This window comes from Artemia franciscana, chromosome 5 (genome assembly GCF_032884065.1).
Source record: "Artemia franciscana chromosome 5, ASM3288406v1, whole genome shotgun sequence".
Classification (NCBI taxonomy): Eukaryota; Metazoa; Arthropoda; class Branchiopoda; order Anostraca; family Artemiidae; genus Artemia; species Artemia franciscana.
Genome location: NC_088867.1, coordinates 51,586,800 through 51,608,053, shown reverse-complemented (window position 1 = coordinate 51,608,053; position 21,254 = coordinate 51,586,800). Strand labels below are relative to the sequence as shown.

Below are 21,254 nucleotides of genomic sequence, written 5' to 3'. Positions count from 1 at the left end.
AAAGCAAATTTAATTTCATTTTATTCAGACAAACTTTTTATATATTTACACCGACATACTATTCTATGTTATTGAATATCGAATTAAATTATAATCAAAAAAATATTTAGCAAATACACTCAGTTTTAACAATATTTATTACATTTCCTCTACACAGTTGTACCGACATTCGTAGGAATTATTTTTTTTCAATATTACGACTCTAGACCAGTTTTCCCAAATTTGCAACCTATCTAGAACGTTTTTTTTACACCGGAAAATGGTAGCATACCAAATTTGAGAAATAATTATAACACCGTTCTTAAAAAAATACATAACTAAATATTTACATATATTATATACAATTATTGTTCCCTTAGTGTAAACGCCTAAGATTTTATTCTCCTCTGTTTCTCACCCTCCTTGTGCTCTCCTTGATGCAGTTTTCTGTCTCCCACAGCCGCCCCACTCCACAGTCTCCCAGCGGGAGGTGCCTTTTTATATAAGTAAGCTTTCTTTCGCACCATCTATTCTGTCATTTACAGTCAGCTCTTGAGATGGGAGACCAACAAGTAGGCTAATTTTTGATAGTTAAAAGAAGTAGGTTGTTAGATTTTTTTGGCATATTGGATAAACTTTAATTTCCAAGTTAGAGGCAGTGCAATCTTAGTTAGTGTTTTTTGTTGTTGTATTTAAATATATCTGAAGCCTAAAAATGGCTTTTAAAGCTCTAGGCTACCTCCATCGCCTCACTAGCTTAGGTCTAGGACTATTCATAAGGCCAAAAAGATTCATGATAGGCTTTTGCAGTTTAGCAATTGTTTGCTCTCAAGAAACTATTAGGACAACACTATTTTTGACTGATTTTCTGGACTGAACACTTTAGGCTAATAACAACTCAGTGGTAGCTTACCATTTTATTCTCCATTCAGAAAGCCACTATTTCCATCAAGGCATAGCCTAACTGCCACTTGGCTATAATGACTATTGTGTTCTACCACTCCCCCCTCAATAAGGCCAGATGTAGATCTGAGCTGTAAATGGTAATTCTACAGAAGGATTCTTTCCCTAAACAAAATACTATAGCCTAATGAGAAAATATTAGGCCTAGTTCCCTATTGAGAACTATTTCAAAAACAATATTCTTTAAATCTTAGTATGGGCTAAAGGGAATCAATAGACCTTTAGCATTCTCAAAAGAAAAAAAAGGTACTTTTAAGTTCTCAAAATGACTTTAAAAAATTGTAAAATACTTACTTAGCCTTGCTAAGGTATAGTCTACCATTTCTTAAGGTGTACCAACAAAATCTACCCTCCTAGGCTATTTGCAAGTATATAGCCCAAAAAATGTATGTATAAAACAGGACTTTCCACATACCAAATTCTAGTAAATTTTTCCCCAAGTTCCAGTAGACTTTGAAGTAGAGATGTCTCCTAAAAATTTTCCCAGCCCTAGGAATAGGCAAAAGGTAGAGATATAAACTTGAAAATACATTTCCAGGGCATAATTTAGATTTGGAATTCAATCATTAAAGTGGCATTCTCTAAACAACTGTTTTAAAAGAGAGTCAAAAGCCTCTCAGCTAGAATTTTATTATAAAAGAGCATTGAGTTGCACTTTTCTTCTGGTATTAGTGTTATAGCATTTCCTTTGTATAAGTATCTTGCTTTAGACTAGTTACATTAGTCTTTGCTGATTCTGTTGGTCTGTGTTACTTGTTTACTTATTTTTCATCAGTAGTTGGGGTACAATACTACTCTAAAAGAACCCAACAAAATCAGAAAAGTTTTAAATAGGCCTGAGCTATATTTATCCCCACTAGGGGAGGGGGATTAGATGCAATTTTCCTGATGACAACGATTACATTTAGAAACAGTATTGAACAGAAAATCATATAATACTCTTCTATTGTTACTTAAGTATTTAGTTCAGAAAAGGTAATGTATAAAAGTATTATAATTATTGTATAAACTTTGGGAAGGATGGATAATTTTCTATCTAAAAGATAAATATAGGCTATCACATGATTCCCCTTTCAGCCCTATTTCCAAACATGATAACTGCCAGCCTAACTTTACAATTGAATACCATACCAGTCTCACTTCCTTATCTTTAGATACAGCCATAGTGTATATTCATAACTTTGCTAATTATGTTGATTTGCTTTTTTTTTTTGTATTTATTCTCATCAATAGTTGGTTCATAATATCATTTGAAAAAAAAAAAAATGCCTGTAATCCAGGCACTATTGGTGTCTTGGCAATCCCCCTAGTGCTGTACTAGGGAGATTGGGGCTATGGTTCCGTTATGACAGTAGTAGTAGTATATTAAAAAAAATATATTGAATGAGAGATCTTATGATGTGTGTTTATTTTAGCAAGTAACTTAATTACTTTTCAAAAAAATTATGAGTTATCTACATACTGTGGTCTCTTTGTGAAATTTTTCTGTTTCATCATTCTCATGTTTAGATGACTCAATATACACTCTTAATCTAGTTGTGAAATTTTTTATTCTCATTCTCTAATGGTGAAGGCTTAGTAAGCCCTATTAATTTAGTAGTTCATCATAGTCATGTCTCTAGAGGTTATCTATAGGAAGCTGATTTTTCTAGAAAAGGCCAAGTTTATTGTTGAAGTTTTTAAGTGAGTTAGCTTTTAGTGCTGAATTTACAAAAAAAAATCCAATGGTCATCCTACTTAGAGCTTATTTACTAAACTATCTATGAATTAAATGCTTCTCCAGGAGTGAAGCCAACTACAGATTTGTACTTTTCCAGCTTATGTTTGGAAAAATTTTATGCATACCTTTTCATTTTGAGCACTAAGCTGGCTACTGTATATTCACATGCTCTGTCTTATGAAATTTGGGAGATACCATCTTTAAATGTTGGCACCTGGCCACTTTCTAATCTCTAGATACAGCAATAGTGAATATTCACAACTTTACTGATTATGTTGACTTCTATTTTTTTTGTATTTCTCATTATTCATTGGTTCATAATGTCATTAAAGTAAAACCAAAAACAAAACAAAACTTTGCCTGTGACCTAGGCACTATTGGTGTCTCGGCACTCCCCCTAGTGCTGTACCTGGGGGAGTGGGGCTATGATTCAATTTTGACATTAGTAGTAGTGTATTTGAAAAAAAATATTAAATGAGGAATTTCATGATATTTGTTTATTTTAGCAAGTAACTTGATTACTCTTGAAAAAAAATTACCAGTTTCTAACTTACAAGATGTGGTCTCTTTGTGAATTTTTTTAATTTTCATTCTCTAATTTAGAAGCCTTAGTAAGCCCTATTAATCTAGTAGTTGATTCTAGTCATGTCTCTAGAGGTCATTTATAGAAAGTTGATTTTTCTAGAAAAGGACAAGTTTATTGTTGAAATTCTTAAGTGAGTTAGTTTTTAGAGCTGAATTTACTAAAGAATTCTAGTTGTTAACAGTTCAAATGCTCCATAAGTTGGCTCTGGGCTCACTTAGAGCTGCAGTTTTGAAGAATTATAGGAGTGCACTTTTGGGGTTTCAAGCCTTACAACCTGAAAGTACTTCAATGCTGAGTCTCTCCATTATTTTCTGCTTTTTAAATCTGTATTTGGTCCCCTTATCCATGCCTGTACTTGAAGAAGGGTAGCCATAGTTTTAGTAGTCAATCCTGTTAGATCATTTTGAATTACTGCTGGCCTAAGTCAAGTTAATACTGGCCAAGCCACATTGTGTTTATACTTCCAGTGAAAATTAAATTTTGTATCTAGCCTAGAATGGCACTTCTATGCTAGAATAGTAGCTACAACACAACAATAGACTATAACACAGGCCTACTTGTTTCCTGGAACCTATCATTTTACTAGTAATTCACTGGTACCCTCTTCAGCTATTGTATCAACATCTTTCATGTTTACTTCTTTTTTTAAGTGTTCTGTTTTAAAACGAATGATTTTGTTTTTGTATAATGCTTAGGCATTTAAACGCAAGTTTCAAGAGGTTTCACATGTAGCATTTTAAGTTCAAAAGTCACTTAGTAACTTACAGTAATTCTATATTCAGAAACAAGCCTAAACAGTAAGATATAATTTAGTAAAATATTTGTTGAGTACCTTATTTTTGAGCTAGCTCATGTACCATTCACAAAGTCAATAAAGTTTCTGTATTTTGAAGCTCCCATGGCGTCATCAAAGTTAATAAAGTTTCTTATGAAATTGTACACCTTAAAGTTTGTCTTACTCACAAAAGAATTTCACCTTTTTGAATTTATAGAAATTTTTCATTATTGGACAAATGCTTACAGAGGAGAGTAGGTACAAAACGGACGATTTTCCCTTACCAGAAAAGTTGAAAAGTGTGGACAAAACCACATTTTTCTACTTTTTATTATGCAACTTTTTAAGAGTGCAACCAGTAGATAAAAATTCACTAATAGGATTTTTTTTGGTTTCTCATTTCGTATTGGCCTTTTCTATACTAAAGGTTGTTTATTTGGGCCAATAGTGGAGATGCAAAACTTATGAGGAAAAATAGAATGCAAATAATGCATAAACTACAAGTAAAAATAGTCAATAGATTTGTCAATAACTAGTCTCCTAATATTTATGCCTTTTCTCTATGTTGTATCTAGACAGGTAGATGCTTGTTTATATCCAGTTTCAAAATATACAAATGCAACTTTTACTCTGAGCCACAAAATGCTAAGAACTCCTTGTTTTTTAAGGGCATATGCCACTCAAATGCCAGAAATTACCACAAAGATTTGTACTGGCGTTAGATGCGGTGATATCTAGTTCTCATATGGTATGAGATTTGTAGCTCCGTCAAATTTCCCATTGAGCTATGAAAGCACAGCCTTTTTTGGAAATGTTTTCGTGATGTACTGCATCTTTTTCCATTACATCAAATCTGAATTCTTTCAACTTTCATTGACATCAGCTTGGAAAAGACAAAGCTTCTGCTTCTTTGTAAAACATGTCAAAGAAAAATGAAAGTTCAGAAGCAAACGTTTTGTATAATATCAAATCACGGATTTGACAAGAGGTGAGAAGTAGTACAAAAATTCAGCAGATGCAAACAATTCGAGCATAATTGCTGATTTTCTGTAGCTTAATCTAGGTACTGGTAGCTATTTGATGAATCAAAAAACCTTGTAAGATTTAACATTTTAAGTAACAATTGGAATTAAGCTGCTTTATTTTTATCAACTCTCCTTCAGGCACCGGGTAGGTTTTTTTTTTACATCTTTTGGCCTCTAAAGTTGAGGATTCAGGATATAGATCCTCCAGAACCATAAATGGTTTTTAGGGCGTAAAATTTATTTTTCAATTGCTGGGTCTTTTTACAGTGACATGTAGAAAGCCTGTCACCCAACCTTATAGCAATTGGAATTGAACCCCGAGCCCAGTCCCACCAAGCAGAGAATTAATCCATTGTTCTTTTGCAGATACTTCAAAATTAATCAGTTAGAAAATTTATTTTCGTTTATAGAAAACATAGATGAAAGTCGGTTTTCAATTCATATATTCAAAATATTTTTACTTTTTTAGGAAGTTATCTGGTATCTGGATTCAGGAAGAGGAGCTCCTCTTCTGGCTGAAGATTTTTATCAAGGTGCCCAGTGTTTCTATCCACCTAACCCGTACAGAACACATTGAACTCCAAGAAGAAGGTCCCATATATAATATTTGTTACAATGGAGTTAATGGACTTTGCCTGTCCTTCCCAGCTGTACCATCAGCTATGCCAGTCCCTGTGCAACCCGTACCTGATTTGTTCTTCCATTCTACATCTACCTCAATTGGAAATAATTTTATTTCTGGAGTATTTTAGAAATCTAGCGACTTTTTTCCAAACGCTAGATTTCTAAAATACTCCAGAAATAAAATTAATACAATTCTTCTTTTGCTGGCACCGAAATTACAGAGGGAATTTTTCAATAATCCTCCCACCTCTTCTTCCTTTCCTCTGCAGAATATTTACATAATGGACGGGGTCTGGAACGAATTGCATTCTGCTCAGGTTCATCATCGGAACAAGAGACATTCTGAAAGAACATATTATCATAAGCTATCAATAAATAAATAAACAAAGAACACTGTTATCCGTAAACAAGACTATCGTACAAGGCCGTAATCAGAAGGGAGGGCTTACCGGGTTTGAGCCCTCCCTCTCCCTAAAAAATTGTCCTACTCGTAAAAACGTAACAAAATACATATGAACGAATTTTTTATGCGCTTTCAATTCTTTTTTTTAAACAAAATTTCTGGATACGCTCCTGCTACTGTATATGACAAATATTGCGTTTTCGCTCTATATTTTGTTTACTTTTTAAAGAGAAGAGTAATGTAAGAAGGCTAGAAGCTTACAATATCACAGCACTGTAGATAAGACACACTCATTCAGATTAAGAGAAAGTGACTTCAGTCCACTTTGTGGCAACAATATTATTCTTGGATTTTAAAAAATATTTTCGTAAACCCAATACCTTCCATAACAAAATCAAAATTAAAAAAATTAAGATCGAGAACGGGCTTTTTTGGTTCGCTCTTGGAATTAAGCTTTTTTTGCTTTTAAATTCTGCTAATATTGGATTTTATTTGTTTGTTATTTTTGTTGGTTCTCCACTTTGGATGTGTTCTTCTTTGTGTTTTTTTTTCTGTTTGCTCTCAACGTTGTTTGTTTTTATTAGTTTTTTTTCCGATAATTTTCCTTCCTTTATTGCGCTGAACAAGGGAGGTGCTTGTCCTCCCGAAACTTTCGGTTTTCTTGAGTATTCGGGTGCTTCGCATCCAAATTGTCAAACAAGGTTCGTTTTCTACAAAGTGCCTCCTCTGGGAATAATTTTTCTAGGAGTGCAGATTCTAAAAACTGCACTGAGTAGACCAAAAAGTTCCCATTGGTGGCCTCTGAACTAGTCTCATGTATAGAGGGGGGAATTATATAATCTTATCCTTTTTTTTCAGTTACTTGTATATTAAGTGGCAACATCGAGCTTGGCTCCCTGCTGGCTCTCTAGCCTATAAAATGCGCAACCCTGCTGGCTAGTTTTGTAATTTTATTGTATTAAAGAAGACTTACATTCCCTTTCCCCCGTCCAATTTAACTTTCGTTAGGCCCTTCCTCATGATCCCCTCTCATCGCAGTTGAAGACTTTTAGTTTTCGTTGGCCCCAGCTGGATGGCCGATTTTTGGCAGCCGATGATCCGTAATGGATAACCTGTCCATCTTAACCTATTGTCCATCATACCCCTTGGAGCCTTATAACATTACAAACCTAGATCTCCCAACTTTCTTGTGTGGAAATAGGCCCACTTGAAACCTCTCCCACTTGCAATTTTGTAAAGGAGCTACAAGACACACCCAGTGTATTTTTCGATATCCTGGGGGGGGGGGGGGCAAATTATTTTCAATACATCGGATACAAATATAAAAAAGGCATTTTACAATGGAATTACCCCTCCAAAAAGGTATTTTTCAAATTCTAGGTGGGCGGGGCAAAAATTTTGGGTTCCAAGTCCATTTCCAATTTTTGGAAATTTTGGGTTCCAAAATTTCACGTAGATGAAATCAGAGCTTAGAACTGTCTGATGATATCAGAGCTTAGAACGTTCTGCGCGTAAAACCCTAGATTTGTTGAAAAATAATGTTAAAAGAATAATGTTAAAAAATAATGTCAGCTGCTTTTACAATACTTGCTGCGATTTTTTTTTTATTCTTTGGCTACCAGTTTTTCTAGAGGACGGACCGACCACCTAATACGAGAACAATAGAAAGTTGTAAAGACATACAAATTTAAAATAATATTAATAAATAGCGATTTCTTCTGTTTCACATAGATGTCAATTACTTTCTAATTTTCACGTAGAGCACTTTTGCCTGCTTTTGTCAATTTAAATTACCACAAACCTTTAATTAAAAACGAAAGCAGAAGATTTGTTTGCTCAATTCAATCTTATATACAGTACAATATTATATTTGTTATTAGTTGGCTGGACACTAGCTGGATCACAAGAAACACAAACCCATAAAGAAAGAAATATTCTTAGCCAGTTATTAAAGATGGCTCTCAAGGGTCTTTTGAGAAGCCTTTCAAAATAGAAAAAAGATATAATTCTGGGGGATTTCATTTAACAGGGGTAAAGGGGAAATTTTTTGAGGCCAAATTTACAATAGCTTTTGTTGAATCTGTATTATTTTACTATTAGGTTGTACTGAGTTGAATCTGAGTCCCTTCCCATTTTACTATAGCCCTATAGGTAGGGCGAAGAAGGCTCTTTTATCTTACTATGGGCTCTTTCTGTTCGTTCTTTACTCTAACTGGACTCAAATATTGCAAAGTCAAAGATTGCACCATAACCTAGAAAACTTACCGATGATGATACTGTCACTAAAGGTAAGATTAATACTATTAATTAATATTTCAGTTACTATGAGCAAGCATTTGTTCTTTGTTATAATCTATTAATAACTACTTGACTAATACCATTTATGATGAACTATATTGATCCTTTATGTATTTGAGCAAGAAAAGCCTATGGCTTTTTCTTATTTGGAATAGTAAGAGACCAACTTCAAAGACTGAGGCAGCTAACTATATCCAAAATGTCCCATGGTTTATTCTTTACCAGGTTTCAGCCATCTCTACAGCCTTGACACCGATTAAACTTGCATAGTTCCCATCTTTAATTAACTAGACCCATCCTTCATATTATTCTAATGGTGTGCTTTGTACTTCAATTAAACTAAGTTTGTTCTCTAATAATACTAAAAACTAAAATAAAAAAGAATTTTTTACAATGGAAATATAAGACAACGGTTATAGAGACGCTTTAGGAGCTAAGCAAAAAAAAAAGTTTGGTTCCAAGAGATAATTATAACTTCGAGCTGAGAGATTACTTAAATTTTTCAGGAACTACTATTGTTTCAATTCACAAATAAATTTTTTCTTAAGTCCCTAAAAGAATTATTGAATTTTATATAACTATATCTACATACTTTTTATTACGTTAAAAACACTATTTTGATCTTCATATGTAATATGATGTTAATAACATTTGCTACTACGGCGCAATAGAAAAACTCAGTTTTTCGTGAAAAATTGATTATATTTTAAAAACTATTTTGTCTTTAATTCAAAAGGCACTGTATGCAGCAATTGTCCTTAAAATTAGCTATTAAACAGCTCTCTATGGTTTTCCAGTGCCCCGCTAGCTGCGATAAAAAAAAGGAAAAAAAAACATGCCGTCGATTCAGAATTTTGTGCTTGCAGCCACGTTTCTTGTTTTTCAAGCCAATGAATTTTCTTGGTTATTCAAGCCAAGGGACAGTTAGTGTCCTATATAGAAGTATTGGACAAGGTAGTTCCGATAGTGTACTTCTTTTTGATCTGACTCTAGTTTTGGGAGTTATGGCCTATTTTGTTTTTTACTATGGGACATAATCGTCTCTTACTAGGTTGCTAGCTACCGCTGCAAGCCAGATTTATTAGGACAGGTTTTTAAGGTTGTTTTGGAATCAGTTTATCATTGTTTCAAGGTTTTTCTCCTTTTTTCAAACCCCTTTATCTCCCACTGAAAATGGTGAAGCGCGGTCTAAGCCCAAAAATTTCCTAGTTTCTTTATATGTTTCCTCATTTACATGCCATTGTTATTTTTCCATGAGATACAACTTGAAAATTAAAATCAAACATAAGAAAATCATATTTTTGTTAGAATGACTGCCCCCATTCTCCTTTCATCAGTCTAAAAGACAAAATGTTATCATTCTTCTTTTCCTAATTTACTTATGTTGTATTGTTATTCAAAAGTGAATGCATATTACTTGATTAAAGTCAACATATGATAATATACATAGAGGACTTTTTAGCTCCCATAAAACGAGTATATCAACATAAACAAGAAGAAAATCAAGTTCTGTTTCATGTTTAACAAACGAAACGGTATAACCAAAGTCGGCGCTTCGGTACCCGAGATGGCCTTCTGTGAATCTAAAGTCGGGGCAGCAATTTGCTAATTTCGATAACTAAGAACTTTAAAGATGTCTAAAATCAGGCATACCGATTGCTAATTTCAGTGATCTGAAAAATATATCAAGTAATGTAGATAACATGATAACACATTCGATGGGTACCGATGGGATTATTCATCATTAAATCCGTTGTGCTAGGAAACGGTAGCCCCCATTCCCCTTATCCCAAGTGCTAGACATCTGTCTAGCACTAGACTTATCCTGTCGCGTACACCTGTTTGCTGTTTGTAAATATTCTTAAAATCCCGCTAGGTTGCCCGTTATATTTCAAGAAGTCTTGTTTTAGAAAGATGATGAGTTTCTGACCGCTATCTGCTGTGATTGCACAAGAGTAGGATGTTTTCAAAAGAAATCTGGACAATTTCTACTATTTGTTGTGACAACTATTTGTCATATTGTCATAACTATTTGTAGTGACAGCTATTTGTTATGACATTGACATTGTCACACTGTCACAATTGAGAATTGTAGCAATTACTTGTTGTACACAATTTTTCATATTTCTATTAGTGAAAAAGAATAAACTAATCTTTTCTTCAAGTCAATCCCCCCTGAAACTGTATAAAACGTATAGTGCAATATAACGTATTGAGATAAAAATTTGCATATAGAGGCAGAAAAGAAGCGCAACATAACATCTGCTTGAAAAACTGAAATTAATAAACTTACAAAAGACAAGTCGGGGTCAGTTAAGGGCTCAGCCGAGAGGCTGAACTGTGAAGATGAAGAAGAATTTGAATTCACCGTCATAATGGGTAGAGAACTCCTTCCTGGAACAATTGAAGCGCCGTCACTGACTACATCCTCAGTTTCGCTCTCGGCGAGGTCAACGATTTCTACGTCTTAAAATAGATAAAACTAAATAACAAAAACAATCGTATAAAAATATGAAATTAAATTAATAAATTTTTGGCTGTATTTAAAAATTCTATATGAATTAGTAACTTGGAGGCTAATTAAATAAGACTCTTGGCCTAACTCGGTTACTTTCAGAAAAAACATTTGCTAAAAAAAAAAAAAATGTATTCAAGAAGCTGTGCTAAATCTTGGTGCATAAAGCATAAAGTTACGTGCTCCAGCGTATTTTAAATTTTGACTCTTGAATTTCACAAGTCTATGTTGATAGACTGATAGACAAGTCAATTTCAGGATATGATAATTAACGTAAACAACAATCCAGATATGGTCGAAAGGGTATTGTTTTTCATCATAACTCATGACAAAGCACAAGTACATGGATATGACATCTAAACCAAAGCTCAGTCATGCCAATGGGAACAAACAGAAGAAAAAAGGCCAAAAAGACTGCATCACTGGAAGAACTAGAGGTAATATTATGCAAAACACACACTAGAAGTGCTTCAAAGATAAAAAAAAAAGCATTCGTCAATCTCTTGATTTTTCTAATTCGTCAATCTCATAAGACCATCATGGTTACAATGAAAGCTACAACCTAGTAAAGATATCCAGGTTGCAGTGGCAGTTAGCAACCTAGAACGATTCACTTAAAGGGCTATCATTTGGTGCTATTACAAGCACAACTTTTTTCTTTTTTTGAGGTTATAGAGTCTCAAATGACTTGGTTGAATTTTAACTTTTTACTTCCATAAGAATATACTCCAAAGTTTAGGCATAAATACAAAATACAAAAAAGAATAATGGGCTATAAGCTTACCTAGTAATAAGCTTACCTAATGGTAGATGGTAATAAGCTTACCTAAGCTGTGGATGTGAGGTCTTGATCTTCTTCAAACCATAATTTCGACAGGACCTGTAACTGTCATCATCAGGTTCAAATTCAAATCTCTTAATAGAAAAATAAAACGTGATGACAGGCACAGGTCCTGTCGAAATTATCGTTTGAAGAAATTCAAGGCCTGACATGCATAGCTTCGGTAAGTTTATTACCATCTATAATTATTAACTTACTTAAGACTTCATCTGTCCTTTAAGCGCATTAAATAAAAAAAAACTGATTTTTTTAGCTGAAAGTAAGGAGCGACATTAAAACTTAAAACGAACAGAAATTACTCCGTATATGAAATGGGTTGTCCCCTCCACAATCCCTCGCTCTTTACGTTAAAGTTTTTAATTGTTTTAAAAAATAGAATTGTAGCAAAGAGTCAAACTTTAGCGTAAAGAGCGAGGGATTGTGGAGGGGACAACCCATTTCATATACGAAGTAATTTCTGTTCGTTTTAAGTTTTAATGTCGCTCCTTACTTTAAGCTAAAAAAATCAGTTTTTTTTTATTTAATTTCTGAACGTTTTTGAATTAATATATGTTTGGTTTTGGCTCTCCGCACATACATTATTAAAATGAAATTTGTATATTAATTCTTTTTTTGGCTAAATAGCTTTCTCTTAGTTTTGATTAGACGATTTTGAGAAATAAGGGGTGGAGAAGGAGGCCTAGTTGCCCTCCAATTTTTCGGTTACTTAAAAAGGCTACTAGAACTTTTAATTTTTAACGAACGTTTTATTAGTAAAAAATATGCGTAACTTAAGAATTAACTTACGTAACAAACTTTCATAACCTTATATTTTTATTATGTATACGAGGGGGTTTGTACCCTCGTTAATACCTCGCTCTTTACACTAAATCTTAACTTTTCTCCCAATTCTTTAAGAATGACCCCTGAATCAGAAAGGCCGTAGAATAAATCGTTGAAATTACTAAAAATACTTTAGCATAAAGAGCAAGGTATTTATCTTCTTCTAAATACCTCGCTCTTTATGCTAAAGTATTTTTAGAACCCCTCATATGCGTAATAATCTCTGTTCGTTTTAAGTTTCATTGTTTTCTTATAGTAATGCTAGAGAATCCTGCGCCCTTTTCATTGAATTTTTCATCCCCCATGACAGATTCCTCCAAGGAAAGATCCTCCAATATAGCCCCCTCTCCTCAGCCCCACCCCCGAACAAAATAAAATCCCCCTGAAAACGTCTGTACACTTCCCAATAACCATTACTATATGTAAACACTGGTCAAAGTTTGTAACTTGCAGCCCCTCCCCCAGGGATTGTGGGAGAGTAAGTCATCCCCAAAGACATAGTTATTATGGTTTTCGACTATGCTGAACAAAATGGCTATCTCAAAATTTTGATCCGTTGACTTTGGGAAAAAAATGAGCGTGGGAGGGGGCCTAGATGCCCTCCAATTTTTTTGGTCACTTAAAAAGGGCACTAGAACTTTTCATTTCCGTTAGAATGAGCCCTCTTGCGACATTCTAGGACCACTTGGTCGATACGATGACCCCTGGAAAAAAAAAACAAAAAAAAAAAAAAAAACAACAAAATAACAAATAAACACGCACCCGTGATTTGTCTTCTGGCAAAAAATACAATATTCCACATTTTTGTAGATAGGAGCTTGAAACTTCTACAGTAGGGTTCTCTGATACGCTGAATCTGATGGTGTCATTTTCGTTAAGATCCTACGACTTTTAGGGGGTGTTTCCCCCTATTTTCCTAAATAAGGCAAATTTTCTCAGGCTCGTAACTTTTTATGGGTAAGACTAAACTTGATGAAACTTATATATTTGAAATCAGCATTAAAATGCGATTCTTTTGGTGTAGCTATTGATATCAAAATTCAATTTTTTAGAGTTTTGGTTACTATTGAGCCGGGTCGCTCCTTACTACAGTTCGTTACCACGAACTGTTTGATTAGGCGAACATCAAAAACTATTCGGATTTTTCCGGTAAGATATTGGAGAATACACCAACAACGAACCACACTTAGAAACAATGGGGAATTTTTTTTTCTACTTTTTTTTCCAGACAGTATAATTATAACTTCAAATGAATATTTCGGCCCTATGTCCAATAACCGTCCTCACCGCAACACAAGCGAAAATATAAAAAAAGAAACTTACATTAAAGACTAAAAATGTTTTATGTGTCAATACAGCAATTAATCTGTCAATTGCTAATTAATGTGTCAATACAAGCAATTAATTAATTTCTGAATCTCATAAACTAAGCACTTGACTTACAAATTGCCTCAGAAACATTTAGTTCAGTTTTTGCCGTGTTCATAAAATTTTTGTTCATTATAAGATTTTCTAGTCGATTTAGTTTTTTGTTTCCTGATTTATACTTTTAAAAGGCAGAATTAGAAAAAAATGATAATTACATCCTTCAACAGGGTGTTGCTGGAAACCCAAGTAATTGACGCTAGTCATTTTATTTACTTAATTAGAAAGTAATTGTCAAATTTTGACAAAAAGAAAAGTAAAAGAGGAGCAAAGAAGAAAAAATCCAATCGTTAAAATGACCAAAAATTTTGCTTAGGAAGAAGAAAAAAAGAAAAAATTGTTTAATTTAATAAGGCCAAGTACATAAATGCGGTAAAACTAGTGTATAGTCTGACCAGATTGTCCAGTACCAAGGACAGACAGTACCGACAGGCGGCAAAAGTAGGCCTACTCACCAATAAGTGGAAATTCTAAACAAAAGAAAATACGTGATCTATTGGACGTGATCAGATAAACAGAGATAAATAACAGCAAACATTTAAATAAATTATCGGAAAACTAATTTTTACTACAATTGTATAATGCGTGTTTTTGTTGTAGGGAGGGGGCAACTTAAAAAAAGCCAGAGAGAACTAGCTAGCTACATGCAAGACAGGAAAAGACAGGGGAAATCGAAAAAAACTTAAGGGAGGGCACGAAATCCCCTTTGCGTGTTTGCCTGTCAGCAATGTTTTGTGTATCATTTATCTATGACCAAAATGATTACTTCCCTAGTTTCAAGGAAAAATAGGCAATACCGCCCTATTAAAATTTATATACATTTTTGTTTATTATTTTTTTTTCGAAGAACTGATAAAGCCGTGCGGACTGGTAAAAGAGCTTTCCATCTCCGATGACGACTTTCTAATCTTCAAATTTAGACGGTGTTTTTATTAATTTTAATATAATAATACCAGATGCCCAGGCTTCGCCTGGGCCCTAGCACTCGGCACAAGGCAGGCCTGTATATATTTCATCCTCTTGGTTGACTAGGGATGATCCTAGAGGAGTCTGGCATTGAAGAAGAGGATCTCGAACATTTTAAACTGTGTTCACTTAAAATTTTAGTTTATTAGCAGACAAATAAATAAAACAAGTGACTAGACGGCATTTGCAGCAAATCTCCTGTTTGACGTTAGGCGAAATTTCTGTTACAAGAAAATATCATATCTAAATTGCATGACAATTGGTCAAACTTTGCAAAATCCTGTACTAAACAGCGAAAAAAAAATTGTCTTGGCTTTCATTGGACATATATTGCAAATATTTTAAGTAAGTTTACCTATTACCAAAATAAGTCTAGAACATATCAATTTTGAAGACATCGACTTTTGAAGACATCTACTTCCCTAGTTTCAAGGAAAAATAGGCAATACCGCCCTATTAAAATTTATATACATTTTTTTTAATATTTTTTCGAAGAACTGATAAAGCCATGCGGACTGGTAAAAGAGCTTTCCATCTCCATGACGACTTTCTAATCTTCAAATTTAGACGGTGTTTTTATTAATTTTAATATAATAATACCAGATGCCCAGGCTTCGCCTGGGCCCTAGCACTCGGCACAAGGCAGGCCTGTATATATTTCATCCTCTTGGTTGACTAGGGATGATCCTAGAGGAGTCTGGCATTGAAGAAGAGGATCTCGAACATTTTAAACTGTGTTCACTTAAAATTTTAGTTTATTAGCAGACAAATAAATAAAACAAGTGACTAGACGGCATTTGCAGCAAATCTCCTGTTTGACGTTAGGCGAAATTTCTGTTACAAGAAAATATCATATCTAAATTGCATGACAATTGGTCAAACTTTGCAAAATCCTGTACTAAACAGCGAAAAAAAATTGTGTGGGCTTTCATAGGACATATATTGCAAATATTTTAAATAAGTTTACCTATTACCAAAATAAGTCTAGGACATATCGATTTTGAAGACATCGACATCAGGTGTAAATCCTCACAAGAGAGTATACGACGTAAATTTCTTAAGACTGTCGTCCGACATTTAAACAGACTGTGCATAAAAGTTTTCGGACAAGAACCCATATGTCATTTAGATGTCCTTCACATAATAAGCAGTGAATTTAAGTTTCTTGATTTATGAAATACTTGGCTGGGATGGTTCTTACCTTTATTGGCATCAGGAACTGTTGAATTAAAACGGCTGGAGTATGTTTCTAAATGACATTTATTGTCTTTTCCCAGGCTCTCCTCTGAACCAAGAGCCAAAACTCGACCTTGAATGCACGTGCCACTTGAATTGTCAGCATCAGGAGCTAAAACACACCTGCTTCCATTTTCTTCGATTCCTGCTAGGTTAGATGCCATTTCCTCGGAAAAAAAATCTGCCGGTGGCCAGAATACACTGCCAGTGGCCAAAGGTACATCATCTTCTTCCAAACGACGCAATATGTCTGTCGGAATTTGGACCATGTGCGTCTATAAGGAGTAATGTGTCTGATGATGTTCAGAGACCATGTTAAGGGATCGTCAAATATATTTTCTTGTTACACTCACGTGTCGGTTTTATACACGTTACTTGAAAGATAGCACACTTTACTTTCGCGACTGGCTGTACTTGTCGCATTATAGAATGCTTTCAGAAACTAATTGGTCAAACTTTACCATCAAAAGCTGGGGTTGAGGGGGGAGACTCCTACTACAGACTGATTAACATAATGGAATTTTATCAACTAGTTAAACTTAAAGAGGCATATTTGCTCCGGTGCTAGACCCCACTCCTCTAGGGAAAATTCCCCTACAATCAAAATTGAGAAAAAGAAAGAGAGAGAGAGAGAGGGGGGGAGAGAGAGAGAGAGAGAGAGAGAGAGAGAGAGAGAGAGAGAGGGGGAGAAAGAGAGAAAGATAAAGAGAAAAGGAGAAAGAGAAAGAGAAAAGGAGAAATAGAGAAAGAGAAAAAGAGAAAGAGAGAGAGAGAGAGAGAGAGAGAGAGAGGGGAAATGTTAAAATTAATACTTTTTTAAAACCGCTTTCCACTTTGCACATGAATGCAGCACAAGTGGACACCTGTCTGCTGTAAACGAACTTCCCTCCCCTTCCCCCAAAAACAATAATAATTGGCTAAAATTTTCAAAAACAGCAAAAAGAGGCGCAACACAAAATCTAGTCGAAAAATATGTACTGAAATGAATATATTCTACTTACAGCACACACGTCCACGTCTCCTAGTGAACCTTCCGTGAGGTTGAAATCAGGATGTAGAGATACGTCGGAGCTCGGCTCCACTCCGTTTCCTGGGCTCCTAAATGGAGCAGTTAAATTGCTATCGCTGAGCTCATCCTCGACAAGATCAATGAGTACCACGTCTGAATTAAATAAAATTAAATGGCCTTAACATATAATAAATAAAATGTGTAATAAAATAAATAGAATCAAACCTGCATATCTATTGCTCAGAAAATATAAAAAAGAGTTTACATGGACGGCCCTGTTAAGTAAAAAAAATGGCCTGAAAACTTGGCTAGTCGTGCAAAAATATGGATTGTAGCTCAATAAATTGCTTGATAAAGTAAAATTTTCTGATAATACTATATTTTTATTTCATACATTGGAGCATGCTGGGGCAAATAACAAAATTGGAGCAAGGAAACCAGAAATGGTAATAAAAAGAATTGGTGCCCCAGTCTTAAACAATTTGTCAGGGGGAAAAACAGACACCGGAAATCACAATTAATTTCAAAATATATATAGAAGTTGAATTGAATGATGCCTTATTTACAAATGAACTTTCACAACATTAAACTGCCAAATTTTTTTTTTGTCAGGTACAATATTAAAACATAAAACGATGGTCCCGACCGGCCTGTAATTTAAACATACTAACAAACTGACACATTATAAGAAACGAGGACAATTTTCATTTATTTAGGATTTGAACAAACGTTGGCACAAAGCTCCTTCTATAACGCTCAATTCTTGCATTGACAGGACCTAGAACCGGTATTGTTTTTGCTTTTGACCAAGGTAAACGGGGCTACGGTGGGCAATAAGGGGCTAGGAGTAGATATTGTAAAACTTGGGTTAAGACACAGATTATTCCCGTAATTAATGCAAATAGTAACACGTCGGGCTTCCAAGGTTGGCAGGCGGAATTCCTTAACGAGGAGAATGTAAGGCACTCTGCCCCGGTCGTAAATCAAACAGTTCGTGGTAACCAACTGTAGTAAGGAGCGACCCGGCTCAATAGTAACCGAAACTCTAAAAAGCGGAATTTTATAACAATAGTTACATCAAAGGAATGGCATTTTAAAGCTGATTTTAAATATATAAGTTTCATTAAGTATAGACATACCCATCAAAAGTTACGAGCCTGACAAAATTTGCCTTATTTTAGAAAATAGGGGGAAACACCCCTTAAAAGTCATAGAATCTTAACGAAAATCACCATCAGATTCAGCGTATCAGAGAACCCTGCAATAGAAGTTTCAAGCTCCTATATACAAAAATGTGGAATTTTGAATTTTTGCCACAAGACAGATCACGGATGCGTGTTTGTTTGTTATTGTTGTTTTTTCCCAGGGGCGATCTTATCGACCCAGTGGTCCTAAAATGTCGCTGGAGGGCTCATTCTAACGGAAATTAAAAGTTCTAATACCCTTTTTGAGTGACCAAAAAAATTGGAAAGCACCTAAGCCCCCTCCCACAATAATTTTTTTCCCAAAGTAACCGGATCAAAATTCTGAGATTGCCATTTTATTCAAAATAGTCTAAAAACCTAATAATCCTGTCTTTGGGGACTACTTACTCCCCCACAATCCCCATGAAAGGGGTTGCTAGTTACAAACTCTGACCAGTGTTTACACATAGTAATGGTTATTGGGAAGTGTACAGACGCTTTCAGGGGGATTGTTTTGGTTGGGGGAGGGGTTGAGGGGAAGGGTTTATGTGGGGAGAACTTTCCATGGAGGAATTTGTCATGGAGGAAGAAAATTTCCATGAAGGGGGCGTAGGATTTTTAGCATTTTTTTAAAGAACAATGAAAAATAAAAATGAAAGTTTTTCAATTGAAAGTAAGTAGCAGCATTAAAACTTAAAACGACCAGAAATTATTGCGCATATGAGGGGTTCACCTCCTCCTAATACCCCACTCTTTACGCTAAAGTAATTTTAATAACTTCAACTATTTATTCTACGGCCTTTGTGATTCAGGGGTCCTTCTTAAGGAATTGGGACAAAATTTTAGCTTTAGCGTAAAGAGCGAGGTATTGACGAGGGGGTGAACTCTCTCATATACGTAATAAAAATATACGAATATAGAAGTTCGTTACTAAGTTAATTCGTAAGTTACGTATATTTTTACTAATAAAAACGTTCGCAAAACATTAAAAGTTCTAGTTGCCTTTTTAAATAACAAAAAACTGGAGGGTAACTAGGCCTACTCCCCCGCTCCTTTTTTCTCAAAATCGTCCAATCAAAACTATGAGAAAGCCATTTAGCCGTAAAAATAAATTAATATGTAAATTTCGTTTTAATTATTCATGTGCGGAGAGCCAAAATCAAAACATGCTTTAATTCAAAAACATTCAGAAATTAAATAAAAAAAAGTTTTTTAAACGAAAGAAAGGAGCGATACTAAAACTTGAAACGAACAAAAATTACTCCGTATATGAAAGGAGCTGTTCCCTCCTCATCTTCCCGGTCTTTACGCTAAATTTTTTACGTTTTAAAGAGTAGTGTTGAGAGAAAGAGTCAAACTTAATGCAGCAATTTTTCAACTAAAACATTACGACTAACAAGATCAAAAGCCATTTGGAGATCTATTAAAAGAAGATGAGATTGATCCAGGTATCTGGCTCGTCAAGTAGCTTATAGTATCGAGGAGTTTAGAAGTATCGAGTTTAGAAGTACCTTATAAGTTTAGAAGTTTAGAAGTAGCTTATAGTATCGAGAAGACTGACCAGGTAATGTGTAGTTGATAAACCTTTCATGTTTCCGAATTGTTGTTCATCTACAAGTTCAATCAGGGGCGTAGCTAGAATATTTTTATTGGGGGGGGGATGCTGAAGAGGGAGTGCTATTGAAGTAGGTGCTATTCAAGCAGTAATAAAGGAAAGTAACTATTCAACAGACACGTTACTTGGCGAAATTACAAACATTACACAATATATTATAAACAATACACACACATTAAACAATCATACATGTAAGTCCTGGTACTTCGCTTTTACTAAAATTGTCAGCAATGAGCTGCTGCAGATGACAATAGCATAGCATAAACAAGCTTCTGGGTGGAAGAAGGTAAACATCATATACACTAGGCTTTTTATCAGCCTGATTCACCACTAATACTGCAAAACCTATCCTCCCTCCACTTCCCCCACCCCTCCTCCCAGCAGAGAATGTTTAATCCCATAGTTGAACCAAGCTACATCTTAATGGCCATCGCGCTATTCATCTGCTCGTAATTTTGAATGGATTTCGACTCTGTAAGATTTATTTTGTTGCACTAAACTTTTAATATGCGTTATTTATTGAAATATTATTTATGATTTTTATTAAACTGATTCGTTCGTGATTTATATTATGGTTCGCCGATTTATATTAATAAATAGCATTGATATCAGCAGGTCGAAGCTGAAACAAAAATCATAGGCAGCGCAATAGCACTACCTAAGTAAAGATACAGGATAAGTCAAAGTATTATCATAGGTTATGTAACATTGTGACATATTTCCCACATTTAAATAGCGACCATATTTAAATTTGAAAGTATTCTAAAAAAAAGTTAGAACTATTAACTTATCTGTTGGGCATTTTTGTCAAAGAATATCCAGATAATATGAACAACTCTTGGCATTATTGAGGAAGAAATTTTAAATAAATTAAAAATTGCCAGGGAATAAAAATTAGCAGGGAAAATCAACCCAAAGAGTTTGGAAATTACCTTCCTCTTTCTATCTTTGTTAAAAAAAAGTGAATTCTACAGAAATTACACAAACAGTTTTCCTTGTCTAATTGCTTGATGGAGACTCTTTCTGCTTAAGACATGCTTTTTTTGCATTTCCTTGATGATCTCCTTGATGGAGTGCATTTTTCTGCTTAAGAAATGGCAATAACTTTAAAAACTTTAGAAATTCCAATCTTCTCGTCTTGAACCAGCTTTCAGAAAGATATCTTACCAAGATGACTAGTTAGAATGATAACAACTTAGTTTAAAGAATGTCGGTGTTGAGGTAATTGGTCAAACTCCAAAGAAATCCAAACAAACCCCTTTCTTCTG

General features: G+C 34.6%; 3 protein-coding genes across 10 annotated transcripts in view; 2 read left to right on the top strand and 1 right to left on the bottom strand.

Moving 5' to 3' along the window:
* Positions 1-7,055, top strand: part of LOC136027570 (cap-specific mRNA (nucleoside-2'-O-)-methyltransferase 1-like) — a 46,998-nt gene extending 39,943 nt beyond the window's left edge. The window contains exons 8-9 of one of the 2 annotated variants that reach the window (XM_065704949.1): positions 5,518-5,581; positions 6,934-7,055. In XM_065704949.1, coding sequence (XP_065561021.1) covers positions 5,518-5,567 — 50 coding nt within the window. In that variant the 3' untranslated portion in view covers positions 5,568-5,581; positions 6,934-7,055. Of the gene's footprint in view, positions 1-5,517; positions 6,015-6,933 lie in introns of those variants that run through there. The other variant, XM_065704948.1, reaches the window with a different exon arrangement.
* Positions 1-21,254, top strand: part of LOC136027568 (microtubule-associated protein futsch-like) — a 682,876-nt gene that overhangs the window by 400,627 nt on the left and 260,995 nt on the right. The window lies entirely within an intron of this gene.
* The window catches only part of LOC136026797 (daf-12-interacting protein 1-like), a 51,056-nt gene continuing 35,677 nt past the window's right edge, over positions 5,876-21,254 (bottom strand). Inside the window, exons 6-9 of the mRNA XM_065703497.1 lie at positions 17,180-17,340; positions 16,144-16,453; positions 10,667-10,839; positions 5,876-6,014 (exon numbers count right to left, since the gene is read on the bottom strand). Of these exons, the coding sequence (XP_065559569.1) occupies positions 5,904-6,014; positions 10,667-10,839; positions 16,144-16,453; positions 17,180-17,340 (755 nt within the window). The 3' untranslated portion in view covers positions 5,876-5,903. The remainder of the gene's footprint in view (positions 6,015-10,666; positions 10,840-16,143; positions 16,454-17,179; positions 17,341-21,254) is intronic.